At 36.0% G+C, this 27,919-nt stretch overlaps 1 protein-coding gene across 8 annotated transcripts in view; it reads right to left on the bottom strand.

The window, feature by feature from the left end:
- The window catches only part of SLC4A10 (solute carrier family 4 member 10), a 343,489-nt gene that overhangs the window by 20,809 nt on the left and 294,761 nt on the right, over nucleotides 1-27,919 (bottom strand). For all 8 annotated transcript variants that reach the window (XM_061436804.1, XM_061436824.1, XM_061436845.1 and 5 more), the window contains 7 exons: nucleotides 27,364-27,469; nucleotides 21,375-21,536; nucleotides 19,777-19,890; nucleotides 18,412-18,573; nucleotides 8,030-8,281; nucleotides 6,772-6,840; nucleotides 120-293 (listed from right to left, as the gene is read on the bottom strand). In XM_061436804.1, coding sequence (XP_061292788.1) covers nucleotides 120-293; nucleotides 6,772-6,840; nucleotides 8,030-8,281; nucleotides 18,412-18,573; nucleotides 19,777-19,890; nucleotides 21,375-21,536; nucleotides 27,364-27,469 — 1,039 coding nt within the window. The remainder of the gene's footprint in view (nucleotides 1-119; nucleotides 294-6,771; nucleotides 6,841-8,029; nucleotides 8,282-18,411; nucleotides 18,574-19,776; nucleotides 19,891-21,374; nucleotides 21,537-27,363; nucleotides 27,470-27,919) is intronic.

Consider the following 27,919-nt stretch of genomic DNA (forward strand, 5'->3'; position numbering starts at 1 on the left):
TTTATACCAAGGTTTCCAATAACTGTTCAAAATTATTCTATTGTTCCAATTTGTTCATGGATTTTTAGTGAGAGCAGAAAATCAGAGGGAGAAAAAGAGCTGACTTAGAAGTTTCATACCATCATGGGAAAGACAATAGCAGCTCGTGAAACTTTTATTATCCACAAAAGGCCGAGGCAACTCATCTGAATAACTGTGAAGAGATGGACTTTTCGAAGTGGCACATGCCTTAGATATATAAAATCTGGTTGATGTTTTGCAGGCATCCAGAAGAGCTTTATTCTATCAAAGAACTAAAAGATAAACAGACTAAATTGCTTTTTACAGACAACAATAAAAGTAGGACAAGTAAATGTATAATATAGTCCAATATATGGTACATCTAGATCACACTTCCATTGACATCTGGGCGTCAGGACTACGCGATTGTTAAGTGTACATTCTGAAAGACCACAACTTCAGTTTTATAATATCCCATATTTTCTCAAATGTGGATACAGGTTATAATTAAGAGAGTTTAATAACACTGATGCCAATGCTAAACATTGCTCCCTCAGAGAGTATAGCCTTGAGACAAAACATAATCATCACCCTTGTCTTCATCATCACCTGTCAATTTCTTCCTTTACTTGTCCTTTAAGTACTGGGGTTCCCTGCACCCTTCTTTACTGAGTATTTCATCCATAACCTCTGTTTCGGCTTTCACACACTTGCTAGGCTCCCAGCCCTCAGTCTCTACTGCAGCTCTTTCTGACTCGAGCTCTAGACTCACATGCAGCTGCTGTGTGGGATGTTCCTCCCTATTTTGATTCTGCTGTTTTGACCTTGCCACTCTCATCCCCATAAATGGTTTTGGTGCTGTTCCTAAAAATACAAATACCTTGGCCATAAAGATTTAACCTAGATGAATTGTTATTAATAAAGGATTTCCAGAGCAAATTTTAACAGTTTAATTTATTGATCAGTTTCCTCTACTACACTGTCAAATCATTTATATATATTTTCAATTGTATCTTATTAACATTATTTTCATCTGGATCAAGGTTATTCCTGTTTAAACTTTATCATAAAGACAGTACATTATTTTTGGACTAGATATTATTTTAATAGCTTTGACATTTTTACCCATCAAAGTTAATTTTATCAATTCAAATTTTATAGATTAAGTGTCCACAAGAATGTGAAATCTTCAATCATATTTTACTTAAAAAAATGTACTGCATGTTAGCTTTGTTTTATGCAGATCATTTTGTTTAATTTTTCTCAGGCCAAATTTTACAGTTTTCAGTGTTTCCAACAAGAAGTGATGATTTAGAAAATGACAGTTTCAATCACTGTCAGTTCTATTTTATACAATGGAATATCTCCTATGTGTTTTAAGAGTAACATTAGATTTAGTCCTTAGCTAATTTATATGAGAATATTGTAAGCAATCTTCACCAAATTTTCCAAAATTACTCGAATACGCCGAGGAACAAAAATGCCCATAGAGTCAAATGGGTGTCAGTGTAGAGTCCAGAGAAGGCAATGGCGCCCCACTCCAGTACTCTTGCCTGGAAAATCCCATGGACAGAGGAGCCTGGTGGGCTGCAGTCCAGGGGGTCGCAGAGAGTCGGACACAACTGAGCAACTTCACTTTCACTTTTCACTTTTATACATTGGAGAAGGAAATGGCAACCCACTCCAGTGTTCTTGCCTGGAGAATCCCAGGGACGGGGGAGCCTGGTGGGCCGCCGTCTATAGGGTCGCACAGAGTTGGACACGACTGAAGCAACTTAGCAGCAGCAGCAGCAGTGTAGTGTCATACATCATGTTTTACTGACACCTTCTCATATCCCCAATTCAACACGTTCCTTCTGTTTTTACCTGTCTTATGGCACAGCATGACCTTCCCTGGGGCATCTAAACCAGAATCACACATAATTGAGTCCATCCAGTGTCCATTTATTTAGTCATATTCATTTACACCTTCCAAAAAATTTGTTGAAAACCTATGCACAGTACTAAGTGCTGAATTAGTTCCTGGTTTGTCCCTCTCTATATTGTCCACAAATATTTCACTGGGTCTTTTTATCTCTAACTCCTAAATATCTCTTAAAATTACATGTCATTAAATAAATAAAACTCAGTGCATGGTGGAGATAGGAATAAGGAAAAAATAAAGTTAAATCCTCAGGGCTATAAATGAATGTTTCAATTTCTATAGAACTAATTTTTTCCCCAGCTACCATTTCTCCATGTGTGAAGTTATGTTATTGCATAACTGTACTTCAGTGTGTGGGTGATTCCATTGTTATTGCTTAAATGGCACATTTGCTTTACTTTGGATCCTTAAAGTGTTGGAATGAATATAAATGTGGTTATATATCTGAGTACAGAAACAGCGTTCATAAGAACACTATGTTCTGTTTTTCCTGCCATGTTGCACAATAAGAAACCTAGATAAATTTCTTAATATTGCCAAACAGGTAATATACAAGATTCTTCGAACAAACAGGGTAACAAATTAACACGTTTCTTGAACTGCTGATATTCTGCACATTTTTAATTATTACTGCTCAAGTACCTAATGATAGTCATGATAAATGTATTCTGAGTTTTGCATGTACCTTTGATCTTGTCCTAATATCAGCATCCCATTTCTCCATACAGTTAGCCACAATATTCCAAATAGGAATTTCAGTTCCCTGAGTTCAGGGCTCACTTAAATTTTCACTAACTCTGTTTCTTAGTGTGAGACCCTATTTGCTGTTTCATTTGTGCTATTTAGAACTCATTATACTTTTCTCATGGGTCTTTGATAATATTTTCCTCAACTTTCATTTGAAAGATTCACACCCCAAATAATTCCAAAATTTGACATTCTTGTTTAGTTCCAAAGCTCATGGGTATAATAAAATCATGTGAGTGGAATTAGGGGGGGAAATCTGTTGAAGCTATCAAAATGATTTTACTTTATTTCTTAAACTTCTGCTGCTGTATTTATGTGAGCCTGAGGCCTAATAATAAATACTTTTCACTTACAGATGAAATTAGTACTCATAGAACTTTTGCCAAAGGCAAAAAAAAAAAAACCCCAGCAAAACAAATAAACAAAACCTCTTCAGCACTCTTCCCTATCTGTCTTACCAGACCAATTCTTAAAAAAATTTTTTTTCATACATAAAGTTATAAATGAACAAATTAAATGTAGTTAGAGTAAAATTAAATGCATAACACTTCTCAAGTGTTATAACAGTGAAACATTCAGTTATAACCCTAAGGATTGTACTTGATTTCTTAAGATTCAACACATCTTCTCCCAAGTTACTTTTACCCAGTATCAGGATGAACACACTCATCCTATCGACTTTGGGTGATTAGTGATCTTACAGTAACATCGTGTTAAAGTTCTATCTTGGTTCTGACATCCAATAGCATCCTCAGGCCTAAGAGGTTTTCTTCTCCCAAGGTCAGAAACTGATTTATTATTTTTTCAGGAAAAGAGTTCCTGTACTGCCTGTCCCTCAGCGTTGAGAGTTTAGCCAAGATCTTCCACGGTGCTGCTGCCGCATCACACATTTTGTCCAATCAAGCAGGCTGTAGTGACCTTAAATAACCCTAGCCCCTCATGCAAGTGCATACCTTAGACAGCTACCCGCAGAGTCACAAGTAAATATAAGTTCCTAGTATAATTTCCCCAATGGCCCTTGTGATCAACAACCTCCTCTCCCTCCTCCTTATGTACCCCTTAGATAAGACCTCTGTAAAGCTCACCAAACCCTGCTCTTCCGATCTGAAGAGCCCAGTTTCAGCCTTAGCCAAGGAACCCCAAACTGCTCCACCCACTGACCCTAATAAAGGCTTCTGCCCTAGGTCCTGTCTCTCTCTCTCTGTCTCCACTTTGTCTTGGCCTCCCCACGTGGCCCCTCAAGGCCAGGTCCTTCCTGTGAAGACCTATGAGTGATAAACTTTTCTATTTCTGTTTCTCTTGTGGTCTGTTGTTAAAGCGCCAGTTCACCATCTAACACCCTGTGCTCCACTTAAAAAGTGTTAATTTGACGAATTAATAACATTTAGTCAGATGACTGTTCCTTTATAGGTCACTGAACAGTAATGAGTCTATCTTGTCAAAGAAAAAATGGCAATTTATATTTTCTTTTAGCCAACAAAAATAAATTATACAATAAATAATCCTCAAACTAGTCTCCTTTTCAAGAAAATTTAAGTGTTTGGGAACAACAGTCTTGTTATAAAACAAGATTATTCAAAGGAAATTTTATTTATTTTTTTGTTTGCTAATGTATGTGTATTTAGTAGTATATTCATTTTTTAAAATTTAAATTTATATATTTTAATTGGAGGCTAATTACCTTACAATATTGTATTGGTTTTGCCATACATCAACATGAATCCGCCATGGGTAGAAATCTGTATTAGTTTCCTAGTGCTGCTGTAACAAATTATAACTCGGTGGCTTAAACAATAGAAATTTATTTTCTCACAGGTGTGGAGGCAAGAATTTCAAAATCGAGGTTTTGGTGGGGTCTTGTTCTGTCTGAAGGCTGAAGGGAAGAAAATTTTCTTGCCTCTTCCAGCTTGTTGGTTCCTGATATACCCTGACTTGTGGTGGCAAAATTCCAGTCTCTGCCTCGACCTTTATGTGGCTTTCTTCCCTGTGTCTCTGTGTCCTCTTGTCTTCTTATAAGGACTCCAGTCATTGGATTTAGGGTTCATGCTAAATTCAGGGTAAGCTCCTCTTGAAATCCATAACTGCATATCTGCAAAGACTTTATTTTCAAATAAGATCACATTCTGAGATTCCAGGTGGATGTGCGGGGAAGGGGTACTATTCAACTCACTATAATAACATAAGCAGGAATAATTTGCCAACAGTCTCAGTAAAAATGTAAAATAATCTTGTGGCACTTAAAAAAAAATGTTTTAAATTTTATTCATTTAATTTTGGGCTGCTCTGAGTCTTCATTGCTGCAGGCAGCTTTTCTCCAGTTGCAAGTTGGGGCTACTCTTTGTTGCAGAGCATGGGCTCTAGGGCACACAGGCTTCAGCAGCTGCAGCACACGGGCTCAGGAATTGCGACCTGAGGGCCGTAGAGCGCGGGCTCCATAGTTGTGGCGCACGGGCTTAGTGGCTCCATGGTATGTGAAATCTTCCCGAACCAAGGATCAAACCAGTGTCCCCTGCACTGGCAGGCAGATTCTCATCCACTGTGCCACTAGGGAAGTTCCTCTTCTGGTATTTTTTAAATGCGTCCACAAATTCCTTGATATTATTATTCTCTTCAAGCGATGGAGTCTAAATTTCCCTCCTTGTGTGTGCAAACTGGCCACAATGACTGGCTTCTAACAAATATAAGAAAAGTGGAAGTGACCACGTGTGACTCTGTAGACTGTCAGTAGGCACAGTGACTTCAGCCTCACTCTGCCTCATATTTCTCATTCAGATGGAGGTTAGGGTCTCTGTTGTGATGACACTTAAGTGTCTGATGGAGAGGCCGCTTACCAATAGCCAGAGAGGCACTACCATCTCTTGCCCTCAGCATTGGGATAAGCCATCTTGGATAAACACCTTCTAGTCCTATCCAAGCTTTCAAATGACTGCAGTTCTTGTCCACATCTTGCTAGCAGCCACATAAGGCATCTTGAGCCAAAATCACCCAGCTATTTTGTTTCCAAGTTTATGACCCACAGAAACTGTGAGATAATAAATGTTTACTGTTTTAAGCCAATAAGTTTTACAGCAATTTTTTAGGTAACAGTGGGAAATTAATGCAAAAGCTATTTCTATTTAACAAATAATTAAACAATCTATAAGGTTTTCCTTATTAATTTATAAAAATAATTCTACAAAGACAATTGCAATAATAACAGAAAAGCAAACATAAAAGGCAAAAATCACCCAGAATCTTATTACCTTAACAAATTGTTTTTCTTTCTCCACCTTCCTTTTTAATCTACCCACACTCAGAGTTTCTTAAACCTGTGGTAGTTACAACTTGTTTTCTCACTTTTTCACCTCACATTTCACTTTGTCATAAGCATTTTTACTGTGTTATTTTTATGGTCATTGTATTTATCAATTTTAAATTACTTTATCAAATTTAAATTAACCATAGATTGCTTAATTATTTTACTGTTGTTGAGTAATTGTATTGTTTCCAGTATTTTGATAATATGTGTTACAAGGAACATCTTTGTGTATACTTTTTTTTTACTATTTTCATTGATCCACATATATCATACAGTATCAAAGATTAAAAGCATTTTAATATTTTATATAGTTTTAAATATACTGATATCCTTTTCTAAAAGGATTATAAAGTATAAACTTTTTACAGTTTTAACATGTGTGTGTGTTAGTCACTCAGATGTCCAATTGTTTGCAACCCCATAGACTGTAGCCCGCCAGGCTCCTCTGTCCATGGGATGCTCCAGGCCAGAATACTGGAGTGGGTAGCCATTCCTGTCTCCAGGGGATCTTCCCAACCCAGGGATTGAACCTGGGTCTCCCACACTGCAGGCAGATTCTGTACTGTGTGAGCTACCAGGGAAGCCCCACAGTTTCAATATACTAATAGTAAACAGAAGTACCCTCAGATTATGAACCATTTTTAAGAATTTTTTAAGACATTTAACTGTAGACTGAAAGCTACTCCTCAGATAATGACATTTTCTTAGCTCTCAAGTGACTTTGCATCAACAGGCCTTAAGATATGTCATCATAGCTTTACTGTAGATACTTTACTTACTATATTACTATAAAGTAATTTACCTGAATTCCTTTTAGTGATGAAGCACCCATATAAAGAAACACTCCATATAGCACTGGCATAGGAATAAACTGTAAAAGAACAATTAGAAAAAAGGCACAGGTTATTTTCAAATATAATGTGGTTGAGACATTTTGTACTTCCAAAGAAAAAACACAGAAAGGTAAATATTTTAGAAGTATGGGGCAGAGCCAGAAGACACAGGCTCAAATCCCAGCTCTAGCACTTTTTAGCTGCATAGCCTCAGGTAAGTCACCTAAGCTTTCTGTGCCTTAGTTTCCCAATATCTAAACAGGGATAATAAGAAGTCTATTAGACATTTTTAATAGGTCAAAATCAATAAAATCACATGATGTATAATAAACAATTAATATCAAGTATATTTTGCTACATTAGGGAAATTTAAATGAATTTAATTATTTTAAATGAATTAAAATCTTTAAAATGAATTCAATTATTTTAAACATAAAAAAAAGTATATCCAATAACAATGTCCATGTAGTAGTTTTATGGAACATTTAAAATACAAAACTGTATATGTGGCCATGATCATGGCATTGCTTATCTCTACGCCTCCCCCTTTACTGCTGCTGCTGCTGCTAAGTCACTTCAGTCGTGTCCAACTCTGTGCGACCCCATAGACGGCAGCCCATGAGGCTCCCCCGTCCCTGGGTTCTCTAGGCAAGAACACTGGAGTGGGTTGCCATTTCCTTCTCCAATGCATGAAAGTGAAAAGTGAAAGTGAAGTCGCTCAGTCGTGACCGACTCTTAGCGACCCCATGGACTGCAGCCTACTAGGCTCCTCCGTCCATGGGATTTTCCAGGCAAGAGTACTAGAGTGGGGTGCCATTGCCTTCTCCGCCCCCCTTTACTAAGTAATAGTAATTGCAAATGTATCTGTCCACTGACAAGAAATTAGAAACTTTCTTTTGTGTAGGCATACATTAAACTCAGGTCACAAGTTAGTCAGAGATGAGTGACTGTTTCCCAGAACTTGATTACCATTTCAAAATTACAATAATAATTTATACATCAAATTTACTTGGCCAGATTAAATTTTTTACATACTTAAGGATTCTAAAATATAGCACATAATTTCCCTTGGTAAGAAGCTATATAAACATGATAAAAAAAATTCATCACTTTCATCACATGCCATACAATATTTACAAATTGATGGCTTAGACTCAAATTAAATTTCTTAAAGAATAATATATATATTCTGCCTTTTCTCAAATTCACAAAGGGAGATTTCATTACCTTCAGAATACTAGTCATAAAGACTGATGAGCCCATGAGAATGAAAATCATAAGCCCAGTAACTCTTTGCTCCCGAATGCCAAGAAATTTGGGTTGTTCTCCTGGAGCTGAACATTCAGATTCCAGTTTCAGGCTGTTGACATGAGTGATGGAAAGGACAGTGGCAGCCACAAACCATGGCAGGCCCATGATGGAGCACACACCCAGCATGACAGCCACCATTAACAGATCCAGATGGTACCCACAACCTTTCTGTTAAGAGAAAGAAAACAGGATTCTCATTCCACCTGAATTTGGCATAAATACCAATGACACCACCACCACAGAACAGAAAAGAACAGAAAAGAGGTACTGTTTTGAATCTTATATAACCGATTCTGAAATGCAAAATAAATTAAAGATAAAAAGAGAATAGTCTCAAAATATACAGTCCACTTACAGAGAAGCTACAGATGTTCCTACTGCAATTATGATAATAGTGACTTCTACATATTTTAATAGATATAATTCTGGCTTACTAGTACATTAGTTTCCATTCTATTTCTACTGAACAGGTAAAGTCATTATCAAATACAGTCCCTTTACTTTGGTTCCTTAAATGGGCAGGCTAATTTGTAATTCATGTCTTTCATCATTAATTTATACAAAAAATTATTGAGCATCAATTATATATCAGGCATTAGGCTGAGAAAACAAAGTAACGACTGTGTCCCCAGTAGAACTAAGAATGGCCTGGTTGTGACTAGACACCACTTCCTGACAATATCCAGGAAGCCCTTTGCTAAGAACTCCTAAAGGATAAACTCTTGTTAAGTCCTTTCCATTTACCCTCTTTTGTCTCAATGGTTGACTTTTATTGTGAAAAATTATATCATAGAACCTAAACTTCCTTTTACATACTCATTTTTATCCTAGCATAGAACTATCTTGTTCTCATCTCTTGCAGCACTAGAAAATTTGGCCTCTCCTTAAAATGACAGTTTTGTGCTTTCTATCCCCTATATGATTCTACTCCATCACTGACTTCCAGATGTTGCAAACTTCAGTGCTCTCTTGAATGAAATAGGAAATGTAAATAAGGAAAAATGGATGCATGGGACATGCGGAGGTGTGGAGAACTGAAGATTGTTCCCTTGAGGAAACTGGTTGGCTAAGAGTCCTTAGAGGACACAAACAAGATGAGGAACAGCTCTGTCACCATCACCCATAGGAAACTGACAGTGTAAAGCCTAAGAGTTAGCAAACGTTATTTTACATTCCAACTTTAAATGACTGCTTCACGAGAGGTAGTGTAATAAGATGGTTAAGAGTATAAGTTCTGGAGACAGGTTCAATTCAGTTCAGTCGCTCAGTCATGTCCCACTCTTTGCGACCCTATGCATTGCAGCATGCCATGCCTCCCGTCCATCACCAACTCCCAGAGTTAACCCAAACTCATGTCCATCGAGTCGGTGATGCCATCCAGCCATCTCATCCTCTATCGTCCCCTTCTCCTCCTGTCCCCAATCCCTCCCAGCATCAGAGACTTTTCCAGTGAGTCAACTCTTGGTGTGAGGTGGCCAAAGTATTGGAGTTTCAGCTTTAGCATCATTCCTGCCAAAGAACACCCAGGACTGATCTCCTTCAGAATGGACTGGTTGGATCTCCTTGCAGTCCAAGGACTCTCAAGAGTCTTCTCCAACACCGCAGTTCAAAAGCATCAATTCTTCAGCGCTCAGCTTTCTTCACAGTCCAACTCTCACATCCATACATGACCACTGAAAAACCATTGACTAGACAGGTTGGAAGAAGCACAAGCTGGAATCAAGATTGCCAGGAGAAATATCAATAACCTCAGATATGCAGATGACACCACCCTTATGACAGAAAGTGAAGAGGAACTCAAAAGCCTCTTGATGAAAGTGAAAGAGGAGAGTGAAAAAGTTGGCTTAAAGCTGAACATTCAGAAAACGAAGGTCATGGCATCTGGTCCCATCACTTCATGGGAAATAGATGGGGAAACAGTGAAAACAGTGTCACACTTTATTTTTTGGGGCTCCAAAATCACTGCAGATGGTGATTACAGCCATGAAATTAAAAGACGCCTACTCCTTGGAAGGAAGGTTATGACCAACCTAGGTAGCATATTCAAAGCAGAGACATTACTTTGCCAACAAGTGTCCATCTAGTCAAGGCTATGGTTTTTCCTGTGGTCATGTATGGATGTGCGAGTTGGACTGTGAAGAAAGCTGAGCGCCGAAGAATTGATGCTTTTGAACTGTGGTGTTGGAGAAGACTCTTGAGAGTCCCTTGGACTGCAAGGAGATCCAACCAGTCCATTCTGAAGGAGATCAGTCCTTGGTGTTCTTTGGCAGGAATGATGCTAAAGCTGAAACTCCAGTACTTTGGCCACCTCATGTGAAGAGTTGACTCATTGGAAAAGATTCTGATGCTGGGAGGGATTGGGGACAGGAGGAAAAGGGGACGATAGAGGATGAGATGGCTGGATGGCATCACCGACTCGATGGACATGAGTTTGGGTTAACTCTGGGAGTTGGTGATAGGCAGGGAGGCCTGGCGTGCTGCAGTTCATTGGGTCACAAAGAGCTGGACACGACTGAGACACTGAACTGAACTGAACTGAACTGAGACGGACCTTTGTTGGCAAAGTAATGTCCCTGCTTTTGAATATGCTATCTAGATTGGTCATCACTTTCCTTTCAAGGAGTAAGCATCTTTTAATTTCATGGCTGCAATCACCATCTGCAGTGATTTTGGAGCCCCAAAAAATAAAGTCTGACACTGTTTCCATTGTTTCCCCATCCATTCCCCATGAAGTGATGGGACCAGATGCCATGATCTTAGTTTTCTGAATGTTGAGCTTTAAGACAACTTGTTCACTCTCCTCTTTCGTCAAGAGGCTTTCTAGTTCCTCTTCACTTTCTGCCATAAGGGTAGTATCATCTGCATATCTGAGGTTATTGATATTTCTCCCGGCAATCTTGATTCCACCTTGTGCTTCTTCCAGCCCAGAGTTTCTCATGATGTACCCTGCATAGAAGTTAAATAAGCAGGGTGACAATATACAGCCTTGATGTATTCCTTTTCCTATATGGAACCAGTCTGTTGTTCCATGTCCAGTTCTAACTGTTGCTTCCTGACCTGCATATAGGTTTCTCAAGAGGCAGGTCAGGTGGTCTGGTATTCCCATGTCTTTCAGAATTTCCCACAGTTTATTGTGATCCACACAGTCAAAGGCTTTGGCATAGTCAATAAAGCAGAAATAGATGTTTTTCTGGAACTCTTTTACTTTTTCCATGATCCAGCCAGGAATCAAATGCCAGCTTAAGCAATGATCTTGAATGAATCATCTAAACTTTTGTGCCTCTGTTTCCCTATCTGAAAAATGGTGATGATGATGACAAGAGACATAGTGCTGAGTTGTTCTGAGAATTAAATAATTTACAAATGATTTTCACATCATTTAGAACAATGTCTGATATATTAGCAAGCACCAAGTAAATGTTAGGGACTACCATATTTTCACAGTTGAACAAAAACTTTCTTCTTTTGTACTTACTTGTTTCAAGGCTCTTTAATAAAAATATGTATATGTTTCTTAAGGGCAGGTAAACTTATCACATAATTTCTCAGTATATCCCAGTTTTTAGTGCAATCATTAACATACAATAAGCAATCAAAAAGTCACAGACTGGCAATTTTAAAAGGAAATATGCATAACTGAAACATTTTTAGAATCAAATTTAGGTGTAATTTTAAAATAAATATAACTGTTAAATTTATTATTATGAATGTGAGCAGAAATTCCTAATTATTCTAGAGGAGTAATTTTGACTTTTTTTACAGGCAGTCTTACCAAGCTGCAAGCAGTGTCTCGTTTATCTGAAAGCCAATATAGCCTTGAAGGTAAAACATACTGAGTATTTGATGTGTATTTGTCATGGTAGTGTTTTCTTTCTGCTATTTTATTTCATTGTTTTATTAAGAAAAACACCCTTAAAATCAGTTGTACTTCCTTCCCTTTCTGCTTACCCCTGCCAAATTATAAAACTGCAGGAAATGACAGAGAAAAGAAAATGAGAATGCCCACACAAGAACCTTTTTCCTCCTGCATTGCCACCGATTCAGTGGCACTCTTCCTTGGGTCAGCTTAGCTGCAGTAACGCTCCAGGTTCACCCAATGCCTAAACTCAATTTCACTCGTGAATATGACCCTAGACAATTTTTCGGCTAATAAATCTGGAGAGATTTTCTGCTAATAACTCTGGAGAGGTTTTCTGGAGAGAGCTGGAAGGCGGGAAGAGAAACACCTTTGTATCAGCATGACCAAGAAAGTATAAGAAGCTTCACCAGAGCCAGACTATGGTCCCCTAGTCCTTTTGCAGAACATCTTGGAAGATGTAGTTGCATAGGACAGAACTCAAATTTTAGTCCCATTGGGCTTCCTATGACTCAGTGGAAAAGAATCCTCCTGCCAATGCAGGAGACGTGGGTTCGATCCCTGGTCGAGGAAGATCCCACATGCTGAGGGACAATTAAGCCCACATGCCACAACTACTGAGCCTGTTCTCTAGAGCCTGCGAGTCCCAACTACTGAGTCCACGTGCTCTAGAACCTGTGCTCCACAACAAGAGAAGCCACCACGGCGAGAAGCCTGCACGTCCCAACTGGAGAGTATCCCCCACTCACCACAACTAGAGAAAAGCCTGCATAGCAACGAAGACCCAGCGCAGTCAAAAATAATACGTTAATTAAATAAGCAAAAATTTTCAGTCCCAAAGAAAAAGAAGGACAGAGTCTTAACCAGTTAGACAAGTCTTGTCCTGGGAACAGTGCAGTGTGAAGAACATAGGACAGCAAAGGACCTGATCTTCGAGCCCTTGCCACTGAGGCAGTACAATATAAATGGTGCCCCTGGGCTGTTGTGCAAATCTGTGGTAGTGCTAAGAGAGAGTGGAAGAGGTGCTAGCAGCTGAGAGATAGACACGAGAGGAAGGCAGAGGACATGGGGACTTGAGAGTCAGGCTTATGCTTTCAGGACACCCCGGTCTTTCCCACAGTATATGCTCCCTATGGCATAAGAACATGAGGAAGGCCTTCTTCATGACAACCATTTCCTATAGTTCTTGTCTTAGTGTTTCAAAAATATGACGTGGTAGCCTGGATGGGAGGGGAGTTTGGAGGAGAATGTAGGGCTGAATCCCTTCGTTGTTTACCTGAAACTATCACAACATTGTTAGTTGGCTATACCCCAGAACAAAATTATAAGTTTTTAAAAAATAAAATCACTTGCTTGCTGTTAAAAAAAATATGATACAAATGTAAACTGTGGGATGCTAGACTGCAGTAAGCAGACAAAATAACACTTTCCAAGAGAATAATTTCCTTTTTAAATTTAGAAAGCTAGCTTTGTAAAGTCCAAGCAGATAATAAAATCAAAAATACAATTTCCCCCGATTATGTTGTACAACAATGGGAGCAGCTTAATTTAATGTGAGTCAAAGGCAATAAAGCAGTTCTGGCACTTCCACTAATTAATCATCATCCTTCATCTTGCCTTCCATTTAAAATGTCTTCAAAACCATGGTCTTTGTAACTAAATTATTAGCTAATAGGCATGCCAGCCAAAAGGAAGTATCCCTTTGTCAGAAAGAGAACTCTGTACCTTCTAACATATTTCTGTAGATTTTTTTTCTGAAATAAAGACAGAATCAGAGCTTCTATTCTCACATTCATCCATGAAACACGGGAAATGGACATATGGGAGGAAAAGGGAGCATAGCAACAGGTGATGCTACACCAGACCCCACTGAAACCAACATGCAGCAAGACAAGAGGCCAGCCAAGAGGACCATCTGATGCCCAGATGCCACTGCTGAAAAAATTCATTCCAAGCTTGGCAGCAATTTCCTGCATCTGTCAAGTTAACCACATAAAAGACTATAGATTGACATGAAGAACCAGGCTGACAAAGAGGGCAGAAAAGAACATATCAAATGCCATAATCATCAAGAGAATGTGGTGCCAAATGAATGTGGCAAATGCATTCATTTACTCCAGTGATCTGGGATTGTATTGCTGTTTATTAAAAAATGATGTCAAAAGAAGCCTGAACTGTCTACAGAAACATGAAGAAAAGCCCACAGTTATATTTTAACAGAAACTTTCTTTTCTGAAAGACAGTAGCTTTCCACTTTTAGAGAATATACTTCTTTTAAAAGTGGAAATTTTTCATGATTTTCAAAGGGATTCAGTTAACCAATGTTTATTCTACTTCTCTAGGGTAGAAACAAACAAATGAGAAATGCTAGCGAGAGAATGGATTTGCATCTACATATAATATGAATGGCAATTTGCATTCTCAAGTTTTTACATTTGCAACTCTGATGCTTTTGAGTGACCTAAAGATCATGAAGTGCTGTGAGTTAAAGTTTTGCTGGTCTTGAAATTCTTCATTCTGAGGGAGGAGTCAGTCACTTACCCTGTGAGTTGGCGCTAGACTCTTCAGCTCAACACAGCTTTATTGCATATGTAGTAACACAAAATGACAAAAAAAAATTTAGTAGTAGGAGAAAAATCCTCTAAAATAAAAAAATTCCTCTAGGAGAAAACCTCAGCAACTGGTTTTGGTAATGGAAGGGAAGAAAAAAGTGAAAAGATCTAAAACATAAGTTTGGAAGAGATAAAGAATGAAATGATGAAATTTCTAGGTGACTTGGCTATGTGATGTCGACTTAAATATATAACATGACCTCTACCAGATGCTTGATACAGAATCTAGAAATCGTCATTCATTTAACTATCTCAGGGAACACTCCAATCAAGAAAAAAAATGGGTTTTCAAATAAGAAAAGAAAATCAGCAAAAGTTGATAATGTGGTTAACTTGTGGTCTGGGGATATATTCAAGAAACAGGTGTCTTTTTGTGACAATGTGGTTCAAGTAAAAGCCAGAGAATGTGCAGACATTTCAGGGAAGCAACAGGTGGGGAGAGCGGTTATGGAACAGACCGTTACTCTGAGTAAAGAACATTCTGAGAAAGTGATTTTTTGCTGTTAACAGGAAAATCAGTAGCAGCAGGCCACGTGATACTGAAGCTTAGAGAACACAGGGTTAGAGGCCAAAAAGAAAAGAATTCAGTGTAGATAAAATACGTTCACTGGACAGAACTTACTTTGAAAATATCCGTATCCAAAGGAAATTGGGGGTGTTCAGACTCATAGTGGCCAAGAAAAGACCAACTCTTCTTCTTGTGACAATATAGCAAAGCCTTATCTGGCTTTATGATTAAACCAGATTTGCTCTGTCTATTAAATCCAGGCTATTAAGGGGTAAAATAGGCATCTTTTGACTATACAGCAATTTTTACAATAAAAAGTAATGTATAAATAATATAATACAGTTTAATAATATAGTCTCAACTTCATTTTAGTGACAAAAATATTAAATGCTTTAATTCGACAAAAGCATTTAATTCTAGAAAAGAAGGTAATTGAAAGGACAACTTAAAGAATGCTTTACTATATTTTAGCTATTCTACATGATACATAAAGGTGGAATAACATAGTACATTTATTGATCTGGAGCTTTGGAAAGTCTGTGAATGTCAAGGGCCTACCATGGACTCAGGAAGAAGAGGAACAAGCATTATGTGATTATAAGGTAGAGAGACTTGGAAAGGGCAAGCATACAGGACAGCCACAGAGGTAACATCACTCTTGGCAATTCTTCATTTACTTCTACGTTCTGTCTTAATACAATTCCACTAATATTTGGGAAACAAATATACAAAGAGAATTTTTCAGTGAAATTAGTAATATTTCTGCCTAATTATAAAAGCAAAAACAAAAAAACCCCAACTTCCTTTGAAAGGGAAAGAATGATTATATAGCTTTCTTTCTAAAACAAGAGTCTTTTAGTTCATTTAAAAACACGTGTCATACAAGGAAATATATAAACTTCCATTAAAATGATAATGCAGCCTATACTGTTGACATGGGAGGATCACCATGATAATGCTCTTACGCAAAAAAAAAAAACAAACATGCAACATATGCAGTATGAAAATACATATTTTGGTATACAATAAAAATAGAGATGAGAAAAATGGAGATATTTTCAGTTTTAAAAAATAAACTGGTGTCTAGGAAAAATGTTTTCCTACTTCTTAGAGAATAGCAGACTAACAGTGTTCAACATAAAGTTCTTAACACCAGCTTTATAGATTACTTAACTCTGTAACTTTAATAATTAGGTTGTGGCAGTATTTGCTTTTGCAGAAGGCTGATATTTTAATATCAAATATTTTTGAATGATTGATATTAAATAAGTTGACTACTAACTTGGAAATCTGAATTTCTTATTTCGAGAGCTGTAAACGATTCAAAGTTTCCAATATTGAATAATGTAGTTCAGCAGTATTTTGGAGCCAGCTCATATAGACTTATAAGAGCCAATTGTTTAATTTTCAATTTTCTTCCTGCCAATTGATGTCACTTTGGTAGCTTGAAATGGGCCATGATGGGAGTATTCACATCATGAAAATCGGCAAACATTATAAATCAGGGTATTTTTTTTACACACAGAGAACTGGTTGTTAAACATGTACCAGCACATCACTGGTCTAGTTCCTAAGAACTTAATGCGATATTTTTGTAGAATATATCTTTAATAATTAAAATTTCCTTTGACAAAAACAAGAAGTTAATATGAACTCATTTTTTTAAAAAGGTTTTGAGCACTCTTGTTACTTTCTAAAAACAGAATAAAAAAAAATGCTCTTTATTTTAAAACAGATACACATTCTCCCCAATATAATAGACAAAATTCCTTTTCAGTAGGATTTATTGCAAATAACTGTGGTTTCTTATATTTATGTCATTACTGCTGCTGCTAAGTCGCTTCAGTCATGTCCGACTCTGTGCGACCCCATAGACGGGCAGCCCACCAGGCTCCCCTGTCCCTGGGATTCTCCAGGCAAGAACACTGGAGTATGTTGCGATTTCCTTCTGCAATGTATGAAAGTGAAAAGTGAAAGTGAAGTCACTCAGTCATGTCCGACTCTTCGTGACTCCATGGAGTACAGCCTACCAGGCTCCTCTGCCCATAAGATTTTCCAGGCAAGAGTACTGGAGTGGGTTGCCATTGCTATTCTGGCAATGCAATGCCATTGCCATTCCATACTGGAAACCTAAGAGTTTCAAATTTCTGGAGGAGTCAGATAGAGAGAAAATAAAATTGTTTTGTTTATAACATATAATTTTACCAAATTATTTTCATAATTAGTTTGAGAGGAAGGTTTTCCCTACTCCCAGAAAACACAAGATTCAAACCTGTAATTTTTCAGATAGAAACCATAAAAGTTAAAATATTCACTGGTTCATTCAGTCCTTTGTTAACTTTTGTGAAGTCGTCAGGTTTTACTATGTCATTACTACTTCCTATCAAATAGTTCAATCAGGTTTTTAAAATCTTTCTAAGGTACATACTTAAAAATTCTATAAAGTATAATTTCTGTTGCTCTGACAAAATTTTTCCTAGAATTTAAAGAATATATGACGATAGCTCACCATTATCCCATGATACCAGAAAAAAACAAGATTGTGCGTGTTCTAATTTTTATAAGGTTTGATTCAGAGTACTTTTAACCATTCAGTGATTTTGTTGGTTCAATTTAACTTAATATATTCCTATAAATGACAGTGCTCACATTACGTATCTCATACCAATGAACAACTTTATTCACAGTTGCAAAATGGCAGGGTCAGAATATAATAAATAAAATATATTTATATTTATTCTCTGTAAAAGAAAATCATTGAAATCTGCAATAAAACTAAACAAAGATGTCACTTAAAAACTATAACATTTATAACTTGGTTTTGATGTCATAGACATTATAGATGGAGAAATAACTAAAGAAAATTGAGAATTATTTGAAGATGCAATTTTTTCCAAAATAAATGCAATCTAATAGACAGAGTCAAATATAGAAATAGAAGAATCTCAGATGTAAGACAAATTGGTAAAACTACACTTCACCAAAACAGACCATTTCGTTAAAATGTGTTAAACATGGTAAAGAACACTAGAACTTTGGCAACATTTTTAAATTTTAAGTCCTAGAGATAAGGTTTTAGAATTTAGAGCTCAGCCAAGGGCCATAAATAAATTAATTAATAATCAATTTAAGCTTATTGTAGGACAAAGTACCATGAATATAGAAAATAAAATTATAAATCGGAAATTTTAATATTTCACTCTGCAAATGACTATAGAATACAAAGTATAATACAGAATACAAAGCATAATGAACATAACAAACATCAATTGAGCTCAGTTAAATCATAATGATTTACATTAAAATAGATGCTAAAACATACCTTTAGCTTATGTTCTTTTCTGTTGATAATGACAGCTGTAATCTGTTGGTCCATAAAAATCAGAATAGTACAAAGTAAAGCTGGAATAATAGCAGCTATTACTGTCCACCATGGATTTGGACCTAAAGGTGTAACAAACCAGCCACGATCATCTCTTGTGGGCTGTGAAAATTAAAGAATGCACAGTTATTAACTGGATTAATAAATATCTAATCAAATGAAGTCTTACAGACAATACCAGGAAAGCCCTAATTATAAACTGATACGCCAAGTAATTATATTTTTTTTAACTTTTTATTTTTTTTAATTTTATTTTATTTTTAAACTTTACATAATTGTATTAGTTTTGCCAAATATCAAAATGAATCCGCCACAGGTATACATGTGTTCCCCATCCTGAACCCTCCTCCCTCCTCCCTCCCCATACCATCCCTCTGGGTCGTCCCAGTGCACTAGCCCCAAGCATCCAGTATCGTTAATAACAATATTCACAAAACCTGGTACCAGGCACCATTCTAAGTGTTTTAAATATTTCAGCTCACTTTTTCCTTCACAATAGTCTAAAGAAGTAACAGACAAGGAAACAGGCATAGGGAATAAATTTCTCAAGGTCCCAAAGCTAGTGAGTGGTGAAGACAAGATTTCAACTCTGATAGACTGGCTCAAAAATCTGTGTTCTCAATCAATATCTATATTAAATAAAATTATATTACCATTATCATATGTGCTATTGGATTGGCAAATTCATTCACTTTTACAAATATCACATTGACAACTGTGTATAACTCATTTTAGATGTGTATCCAGGCCACTAAGTAAAAACAGCAAAAAGACACTCAGGGAAGGGTTCTAAACATGGCTGGTGCCTGAGATGAGTCCCAGATGAATTCATTTTGACAATTCTTTGAGGAAGTCCCCAGCTCTGTTTGATAGGTGAGAAAACAAGGTTCAAAGAGATTAAGTAACTGGCCCAAGGACATAGTTGTAATGTGGTTCAAACTCTATTTCAGACCTAATTTTATTTGTTTTCCAATCCCTATCCATTGTGCAATTCTGCAAAAAGAAAATGCATTTCCCTTATTTTAAAAATGTTTCCTTATCTTTTAGGAATATAGATATTCCTACTGGAAGAATTAACAGGAAACTTTTTCAAGTGGCTTCCAGGTCTCTATTTCTGTGATTACTATTTATTTTTTAATATTAGACCAAAATTGTAGTTGGGCTGTGAGCATTTTATTTTCTGTTATATTAATCAATATTCTTTATATTTTCATGAAAATCCCAAGTGATAGGTTTATAGCTATCATCTGAATAAAAATTAGACCTACAAAGATGGAGAGATAGTAAATGTTATGATAACTTCACCTTGAAAACACTTGGTACTTGTAGTTTTGGAGACGGGATCCCAATGGCATAGTCAATTAAAACCATACATAGAATCGTAAGAAAGACAGCAAAGTCACTCACTATGGATCGAACCTAAAGATGATTAAAACACTTGTCACTTGAAGGAACTATAAATAGTGAGGAATACTCAGGAACATAATCTAGAATCACACTTTATGACATGATATCATAATATCACATTTTATACATACTATAATATTACTGTTAATTCTGTCATATTTATATTTATGTACCTCTGTCATTAAGATAAATATACACTCAACCTGTTCAAAATGAGGCATTATGGAATAGCTACAATGCTGATTGTACTGTTTTCAGTATTTATTTAAAATCTAAGTTTATTAAGGGAATCATGCATGGTACTTACACCAGTGATGATGATAAAAATCTAAGTTTATTATGAATTCCAATGTGTGAATATTTAAAATACAGAATAACATTGAATGGAGAGAATTTGGCTAAATTTTAATACTCTTTCTCACACAGGTAACATTTTAATATGATAAACCCTCAAACACTATAAAATAAAATCTGTTTTTATTGAAGTATCAAAATAGTTAGTTTATCTGAGATATAAGTATAGCAGCAGGTAATGTGCACAATAGAGTAAGTAAAATTAAAAGTTATTCTATTTCTCATTTATAAAGTCTTCTTTGAGCAAAATCCTTAAACAATATTCAGTAAGATCTGGCTTTTATTAGGATGCCTTTATGTCACACACACAAACACATACAAAATTCAGGAGTTTAATGAAAAAATCAATTCTATATTAATCAAATTAAGCTGTTGGAGGAAAGAAATGAATCTTCCAACTTAGGGAAGGAAGAGGTAACAAAAACAGAAGCTTCTCTCAAACAGTTCTTAAAACATTTTCCCAGAGTAGAATTTTCATCACAATTTTTAGCTCATCTCTCAAAAGCCTGTTTTCTTGTTTCTCTTCTTTCTTTTCTTCTCTCTCCCTCCCTTCCTTCCTTAGTCCTTTTTTGGCTGAGTCAGGCCTTATAGGTGTTACTTTGCAGTGTTAAATATTGAACTAAGCTGTTTCTCTGTTTACTTTCTTTTCCAAATATGCAGATGCAAACGTGGTGGGTTAGGGGGAGGGACTGACACTTTAAAAATGAAAAAGAGGATAGTGTTCCAATGAGTCTTGCAGGGGCTTTCCCAATTACAAAATGTAACAGTGGCTCCTATGAGGTGTCTGTCAGGCTGGAATAGTTCCCACTGTTCACTGGGCAAGAAAGTGACAATCAGTAATGCAGTGTGTGCTTCTGAGTTCCAAAAATGAAAGTCGGAACGTGGGAGTTTATCTCTGGGATTTGAAGTTAGGAGATAAGCCTAGAGGCCATCTGCACTCCCAGCATCAGTCTCACGAAATGCTTCCTCTTCCCCACCTCACCACACCTCACTCCTAATATGGCAGCTCAATCACCCAAAAACCTTTTAGTGGCCCCTTTAATGACAGTAATCGCTCTTTATTTTGTCCTAAAATACACATATCACCGTAACATGCTTTATGCTGGTAGACATTTTGATCAGAAAAACTGTAGTCTGAGTACCTTGGTTGGAAAATAGCGGCTAGTCTTGAACTGCTTCAACGTGGCTGACAGAGTAACTGTGGAAAAGAAGAGGATCACTGACCAAAACAGAACATCTGGAACATAGGGGTGCTCGTGGCCGCAGGCTCGTCCAACATACTCCCCGTGCAGTGATTTGCATTCCTGCCAGAGAAGTAAAACAAATGGAGCTATTAAGGAAAAAAGGTGGATGTAGTTCTTTCAGAAAACTAATGTCTTAGGATCACTTGTAGTTGAGTTGCCAAGGTTTTTCATTAAGGCTCATGTTTGGATAGGTAGTGAGGAGTAAGAACTATTTCTAAAATTTTTGCTTTTTAAAAATTAAATCTATAAAACTGATTCACCAATCATCGTCTTTATTAAGTATCACATCAACCCTATAAAATAGGTAGTTGCTATTATTTCCATGTTGTATCTGAGGAAAATATGGTATAGAGAAGGTAAGTAATTTGCTATGGCCTCACCACTGCTGGGCAGCAGCAGAGCTGGTGGGAATATTATTGCATATTAAAGGAGAACAGTGATTCTCTGAATTATCTAGTCCTAAAGCTCCCAAGCAAGGTGAGAAAAGCAACAACAAAAAAATACGATATATTATTACTTAAGTGAAACTAGAAGTCAAAGATGGAGCTCAAACTTAAATTATAGAACAAAAGAGAAAAAGTACTATAGGCGCAGGGCAAAGTTCATATTTACTATGACTTTTTCAGGAGCTTCACAGGTGGCTCACGGGTAAAGAACCCACCTGCCAATGCAGAAGACCCGGGTTCCATCCCTGGGTAGGGCAGATACCCTGGAGAAGGAAATGGCAAACCACTCCAGGATTCTTGCCTGGAGAATTCCATGGACAGAGGAGCCTGGCAAACTATACTCCATGGAGTCACAAAGACTCAGACATGACTGAGCGACTATGTAAGAACAACAACAACAACAAATGATTCATGATCTTTCTTTTTTTTTTTTTCCTGGTATATATTTTATAAGCCCCTGAAGAACCATTTCTAATTGCTGTCTTAGCCATGAGGTGGCAGCAAAGTCAAAAAATTTTTCTTTCTTGGAGGAAAAAACAGCATTTTAAACAATATTATTTTGAAATTGAGACTTTTTTTTTAAAGCTCATATAAGATTGGATTTTACCATTTCATTTTAAAAATTAGAACATTAAATTTTAATTTTTTATTTCAAAACAGAAAAGAATGGTTTAAGTGATCCAGTGACCTTGCTAGTACCTGAGATATTCTGAGCCTGAATTAGGAATTGAATTGTGCCATGGTACAGAAAGATCTTAGGAAAAAATATGGACTGCCAGATTGATCACCAGCAGAGACTGTCCAATGAACAAAAGCCTCAAGCCCTGGAGTACAGTAGGAAACACATACCTTTGAAAGATTCTAGACTAAATCACAGACCACTACCTTGTTATCTAAAAACAAACTAGTAAAATCACTTGGGACAGTTACCTGTAAGGCTAGGATTTTTGAGAAATTTTGTTTGTATACTTTATCTAAAAAAATTCTGTTCCTTTTTCTAATCTAACTGCAAATGCTACATTTTTGCTAGCTAAAGTTGAATTCCAATTAACCACGTTAAGTTAATACAGAGCACAGAAACTTTGCTAATTGGGAAAAAAAAAAAAATTCCCAAGCCTTAATTATAGCTTTAGTTTTTCCTTCTCTCAAAACTCTGTTAAAATGGATAAAGTAGCAAAAACAAATCCTTGAAATTTTTAGTCCCTTCTCTTGCCCCTTGTTCAGCTTTACTAGTAAAGCAATTACTAAGCAAAGTAATGGGATAGAGGCTAGAAAGCTAGAAAAATGATACTGATGAACCTATCTGCAGGGCAAGAACAGAGGCCCAGACATAGAGACTGGACTTGTGACTGGGTGAAGGAGAGAGTGGGATGAACTGAGAGTAGCGCTGAAACATATACATTGCCATGTACAAAATAGATAGCTGGTGGGAAGTTGCTGTATAACACAGGGAGCTCAAGCTGGTGCTCTGTGATGACCTAGAGGGGTGGGACGTTGGGGGAGAAGTTCAAGAGGGAGCAGGTATATGTATACTTATGGCTGATTCATGCTGTTGTACGACAGAAACTGACACAACACTGTAAAGCAATTATCCTCCAATTAAAAGTAAATAAAAAAAAGAATGGATAAATACAAACAGGAGCTAAAAGTTCCTTTGTAAACACATTACCTATATATTTGTGATCATCTTCTATCTTTTGTGCAGATATAAAAGTCTTCCAAGTCTTGGACTTGGTTGAGTCTTGTTCTCAATTCTTGGTAATACAGAAACCATTTAAAGAATTATTTAAGTGTCTTATAAGCTATAATACATTGCCATTAGCCTGCCTAGTCACTTTAATTCAAAGCAAATTTGAAAAGTATATTTTTCTTTCTTTTAGGGGGGCAGTATGTTATTTAAAAAGGAAAAATTGTGAGCTACTATATTCTACATTTATTTTCTGGTTTATACCAACTGTACCCTTAAAACACACACACACACATGAAGTCCTAAGATTTGGAAGAGAAAACTAAATCTAAATCCTGTTCTCTTATTTTGAGTCTCACATATGGTTTCACTTATGAAAATGAAAAAAATGCTTGTTGACAAACTCATTTCTACTAATTATTCTTCAACACGTTTTAAGCTTCAACAATTTTATAAGTTGGTAAAAATTAAGTTTGATAAAATAAGAAATTAGAGTTGGCATTAGTGTCCTGCCCCTTATTTATGTATAAGCTAAATATGTAATTCTGGCATTGAAACAATTCTTAACCAATTGCTAGTTAATTGCCTGTGAATATTTTAAACCTTGTCTAGGAATTCCTTATAATGACAGATTTTGATATACTGCTAAAATATATATATAAACATAGAAACCTAAGTACTCTAGCTTGCTATAAAACACTTGAATTAAGCATTATTCACAATAGTCAAGATTGGAAATAACCTAGATGTCTGTCAATGGATCAATGGATTAAGAAACTGTAGTATAAATATACAATAGAATATCATTCACCCTTAAAAAGGAAGGAAACGTTACTGCAACAACATGAATGAACCTGTAAGAAATGCTAATTGAAACAAGCCAGACACAGAAAGACAAATACTGTATGATTTATCTTCTATGTGGAAGCTAAGAGTCAAACTCAGAAGCAGAGAGTAGAATGATAGTTACCAATGACTAGGGAGAGAGGAAAAATGGGGAAATATTGGTTGAAGGGAACAAAGTTTCAGTTATGCAGGATAAATAAATTATGAAGTGCTAGTGTATAACACAGTGACTATGGTTAATAATATTGCATTAAATAATTGAAATTTGCTGGGAGAGTAGATCTTAATTGTTTTCACCAAGTAAAAAGGTTGCTTATGTGAGGTGCTATGTGTGTTAATTAGCTTGATTGTGGTAATCATTCACCTTGTATACATTCATCAAAACACATTTTATACCTAAAATACATAATTTTTATTTGTCAATTATACCTCAATAAAGCTAGAAAACAAAATAAACCAAGACATTTACATTAAATAGTAAATCTGCAATTTGAGACTGCTTTTCAAAATAATCATTAAATGTTTATTGGACACTTACTATGCATACAGCTATTTGGGGGAATCAAAGAAAGCTAAAGTTCTTGCCATTTCTGAGTTAGCAAGGTAAAAATTACAGTTCATGAGAAATGTAACAATTCAATTAAAAATTATCCAGTGACTAATACACAGAGTAAATATTACATGACCATTTTTACAAAACTAGTTATAATAGCCATTAGCACTGTTAATAAAATTAATAAAATGCTTTTGATGATCCTGATGGTTATGCTGAGAAAAAAATAGAATAACAATTAAGACAAATCATTATGGCCCTCAATGACTTAAAATTGTAAGTTTTTTTCATTATGTTGAATACCCTTTGGTGATAAGTGCTATTTCTGGTCAAGATTAGCAATTATTCATTGCAAACAGTGCTTTTACCTAATGAAAAATAATATGAAAATTTCTGCCAGAATGTTAACACCTAGTGCAGAACTTAACAAAGAAAAAAATAATAATAACAACCTCAGGATTAGATTTGCTTTGTTTGATTGCAAAATATTTTTCACTGTACTCTTCTTGATCCTAAAACTTCTAATATTGATCTAGGTAGATCAATTGTGCTATGAGTCTCTTAGAAATGTATGATTCAGGATTTGCTACTATATGGAATAAATATTATTATTTAACATTAAATTATTCAAGACTATAAAACACATAGAGTAAATTTTCATATTAAATAATTTAGAGATGAAATTATTGGGTAAGTGTATTGTAGGGGACACCAAGATGAGGGACAAAAGCAGGGAACTCTTAAAATATAATATCTTTATAGTTTATAAAAGGGGAATGTAAATGGAAGATGCATTGCTGAATGGATCAACCATGTCTAACTTCTGAACAACTGTAGCATTCTTTCTTGTTCAGCTCATCATTTCTTTTATTGGTCAACTTAAATGGCTCTCTGAAAGGGAAAAGTTCAATAAATCTTTTTTCTAAGGAAAAATACAACAGAATAAATGTTAACTACAACAGAAAAAAAATGAAAGTGAAGACATTTTAGAGCAAATGACTAGGGTAAGAAGAAAGGTAGTAAAATATAGGTCAAAGATAGAATTTTAAAAATTTTGATTCTGAAAAAAATAATGAGGAAAAGTGAGAAAAATAGGCAACAGATCAAGTGCTCTTGTAAGAACTGTGTTTAGAGTTTTATAATCGTGCAACAAAAAAGGTTTGTGTGTATCACTAACTGGCTCACTCACTAAAATGTGTTTCTCATGAAATGAACTAGAGTTCATATAGTTTTATGCTGATGGTTATAATGGGATTTGAGCTTATACAGGTAGGTGAATTGGCAGAAGCTTTGGACTGTAATGTTTGTAACTGAGAAGAATGGAAAAGAAACGAGAATGATTCAGATTTTAATACTTATTAAAAGCAGAATCTTTGTATTTTTCAAGTTATGAGATTTGATTGACCAGAAGTAAAGGATGTAAATATAGATGGAAATAGGTGTGCACAAATATTACAAGAGATTAAGAAAAACAGTACTTTGGCCACCTCATGCAAAGAGCTGACTCATTGGAAAGACTGATGCTGGGAGGGATTGGGGGCAGGAGGAGAAGGGGACGACAGAGGATGAGATGGCTGGATGGCATCATGGACTCGATGGATGTGAGTCTGAGTGAACTCCGGGAGTTGGTGATGGACAGGGAGGCCTGGCATGCTGCAATTCATGGGGTTGCAAAGAGTCGGACACGACTGAGCAACTGAACTGAACTGAACTGAAGAAAAATAGAGACATTCAACTATGAAGGGGAAAAAAGATATCATTGTAAAAAGGAAAGACAGAAATATTTTTAAAGGTATAAGATTTAACTTTGATAGACAAAAAATATGTTGTGATTCTCTTTGTTAAACGGAAGGAAGATAAGGAGAAAATGGAAGTAAGAAAACTCTTTCTGAGGAAGGTGCCAGAATTTTAAGAAAAGTGACTTTGGTTTTCCCCAAAAGTTCAATATTTATACCAAAATATTAACAAACATCCCCTCCTCCTCAACATATTCTGAACAGCTGGAGCAGTATTATGGAGCGAAGTAAAAGCATTCTTTACACAGAAGGCTGACTTAGTTCTGTCATATGGTTTAATTTAGGTCAACATTGCTCTTATTTAATGTGCTTTCAGTTAATCTAGTCACATTATGCCATATAGGTGTGCTTTTGGAGTAATTCAGGACTACTAACTACTGGAAAAGCTTAATAATGAAAGAAAACCCCCAGTTAACTTATGCATATTTGAATGGATGAAATAAAACTATCACTTTTGTAATAGTATTTATTTAAAATAATTTACCTTAGTGGCAATAATTCATTCAAAATGTCAAAAAAAGACCTTATAGTAATAAGATTCAAGACATGTTTCACTTACCGAAACAGTTAGGTTCTCCCAAATTATGTCAGAGGCAGAAATATTGGCCTCCCTCCATTCCTTCAATGTATTATTACTAGGATTATGTGGCTCCACACAGTTACATCTGCAAAGACAGACCAGTGTCTTTTATGAAATAAGTATATTTTTGTGACCAGACTTAAAATAGATGTGTAAGTAGTCCTTCTTCCCCAGTCACAGCCTTCCTCCATTTGAGAGATAAGTAGTTAGGTCATCCTAAATATTCCAAAACACGCTATTTTCAGACATATGATAGATATATTACTATCATATGTATTAAAGATATATATTAAATGTATATTAAATGTATATTAAAAATATATATACATTTTTAATGTTTCCTGGAATGAGACGTCATTCCCTCTCTGTTCCAGTCAGAGGAAATTTTTTAAAGTATAGGTTAGAACACAAGGTTTTGGGGGCCTTTTAAATCAAGATGCTTTCTAAATCTTACAACAACCATTTACCCCTAAATTATAAGTCAAGTGGGAAAAAATGATAAACATCCAAATGTATTTTTATAATTTATTAATAT

Source organism: Bos javanicus, chromosome 2 (assembly GCF_032452875.1).
Source record: "Bos javanicus breed banteng chromosome 2, ARS-OSU_banteng_1.0, whole genome shotgun sequence".
NCBI classification, from domain to species: domain Eukaryota; kingdom Metazoa; phylum Chordata; class Mammalia; order Artiodactyla; family Bovidae; genus Bos; species Bos javanicus.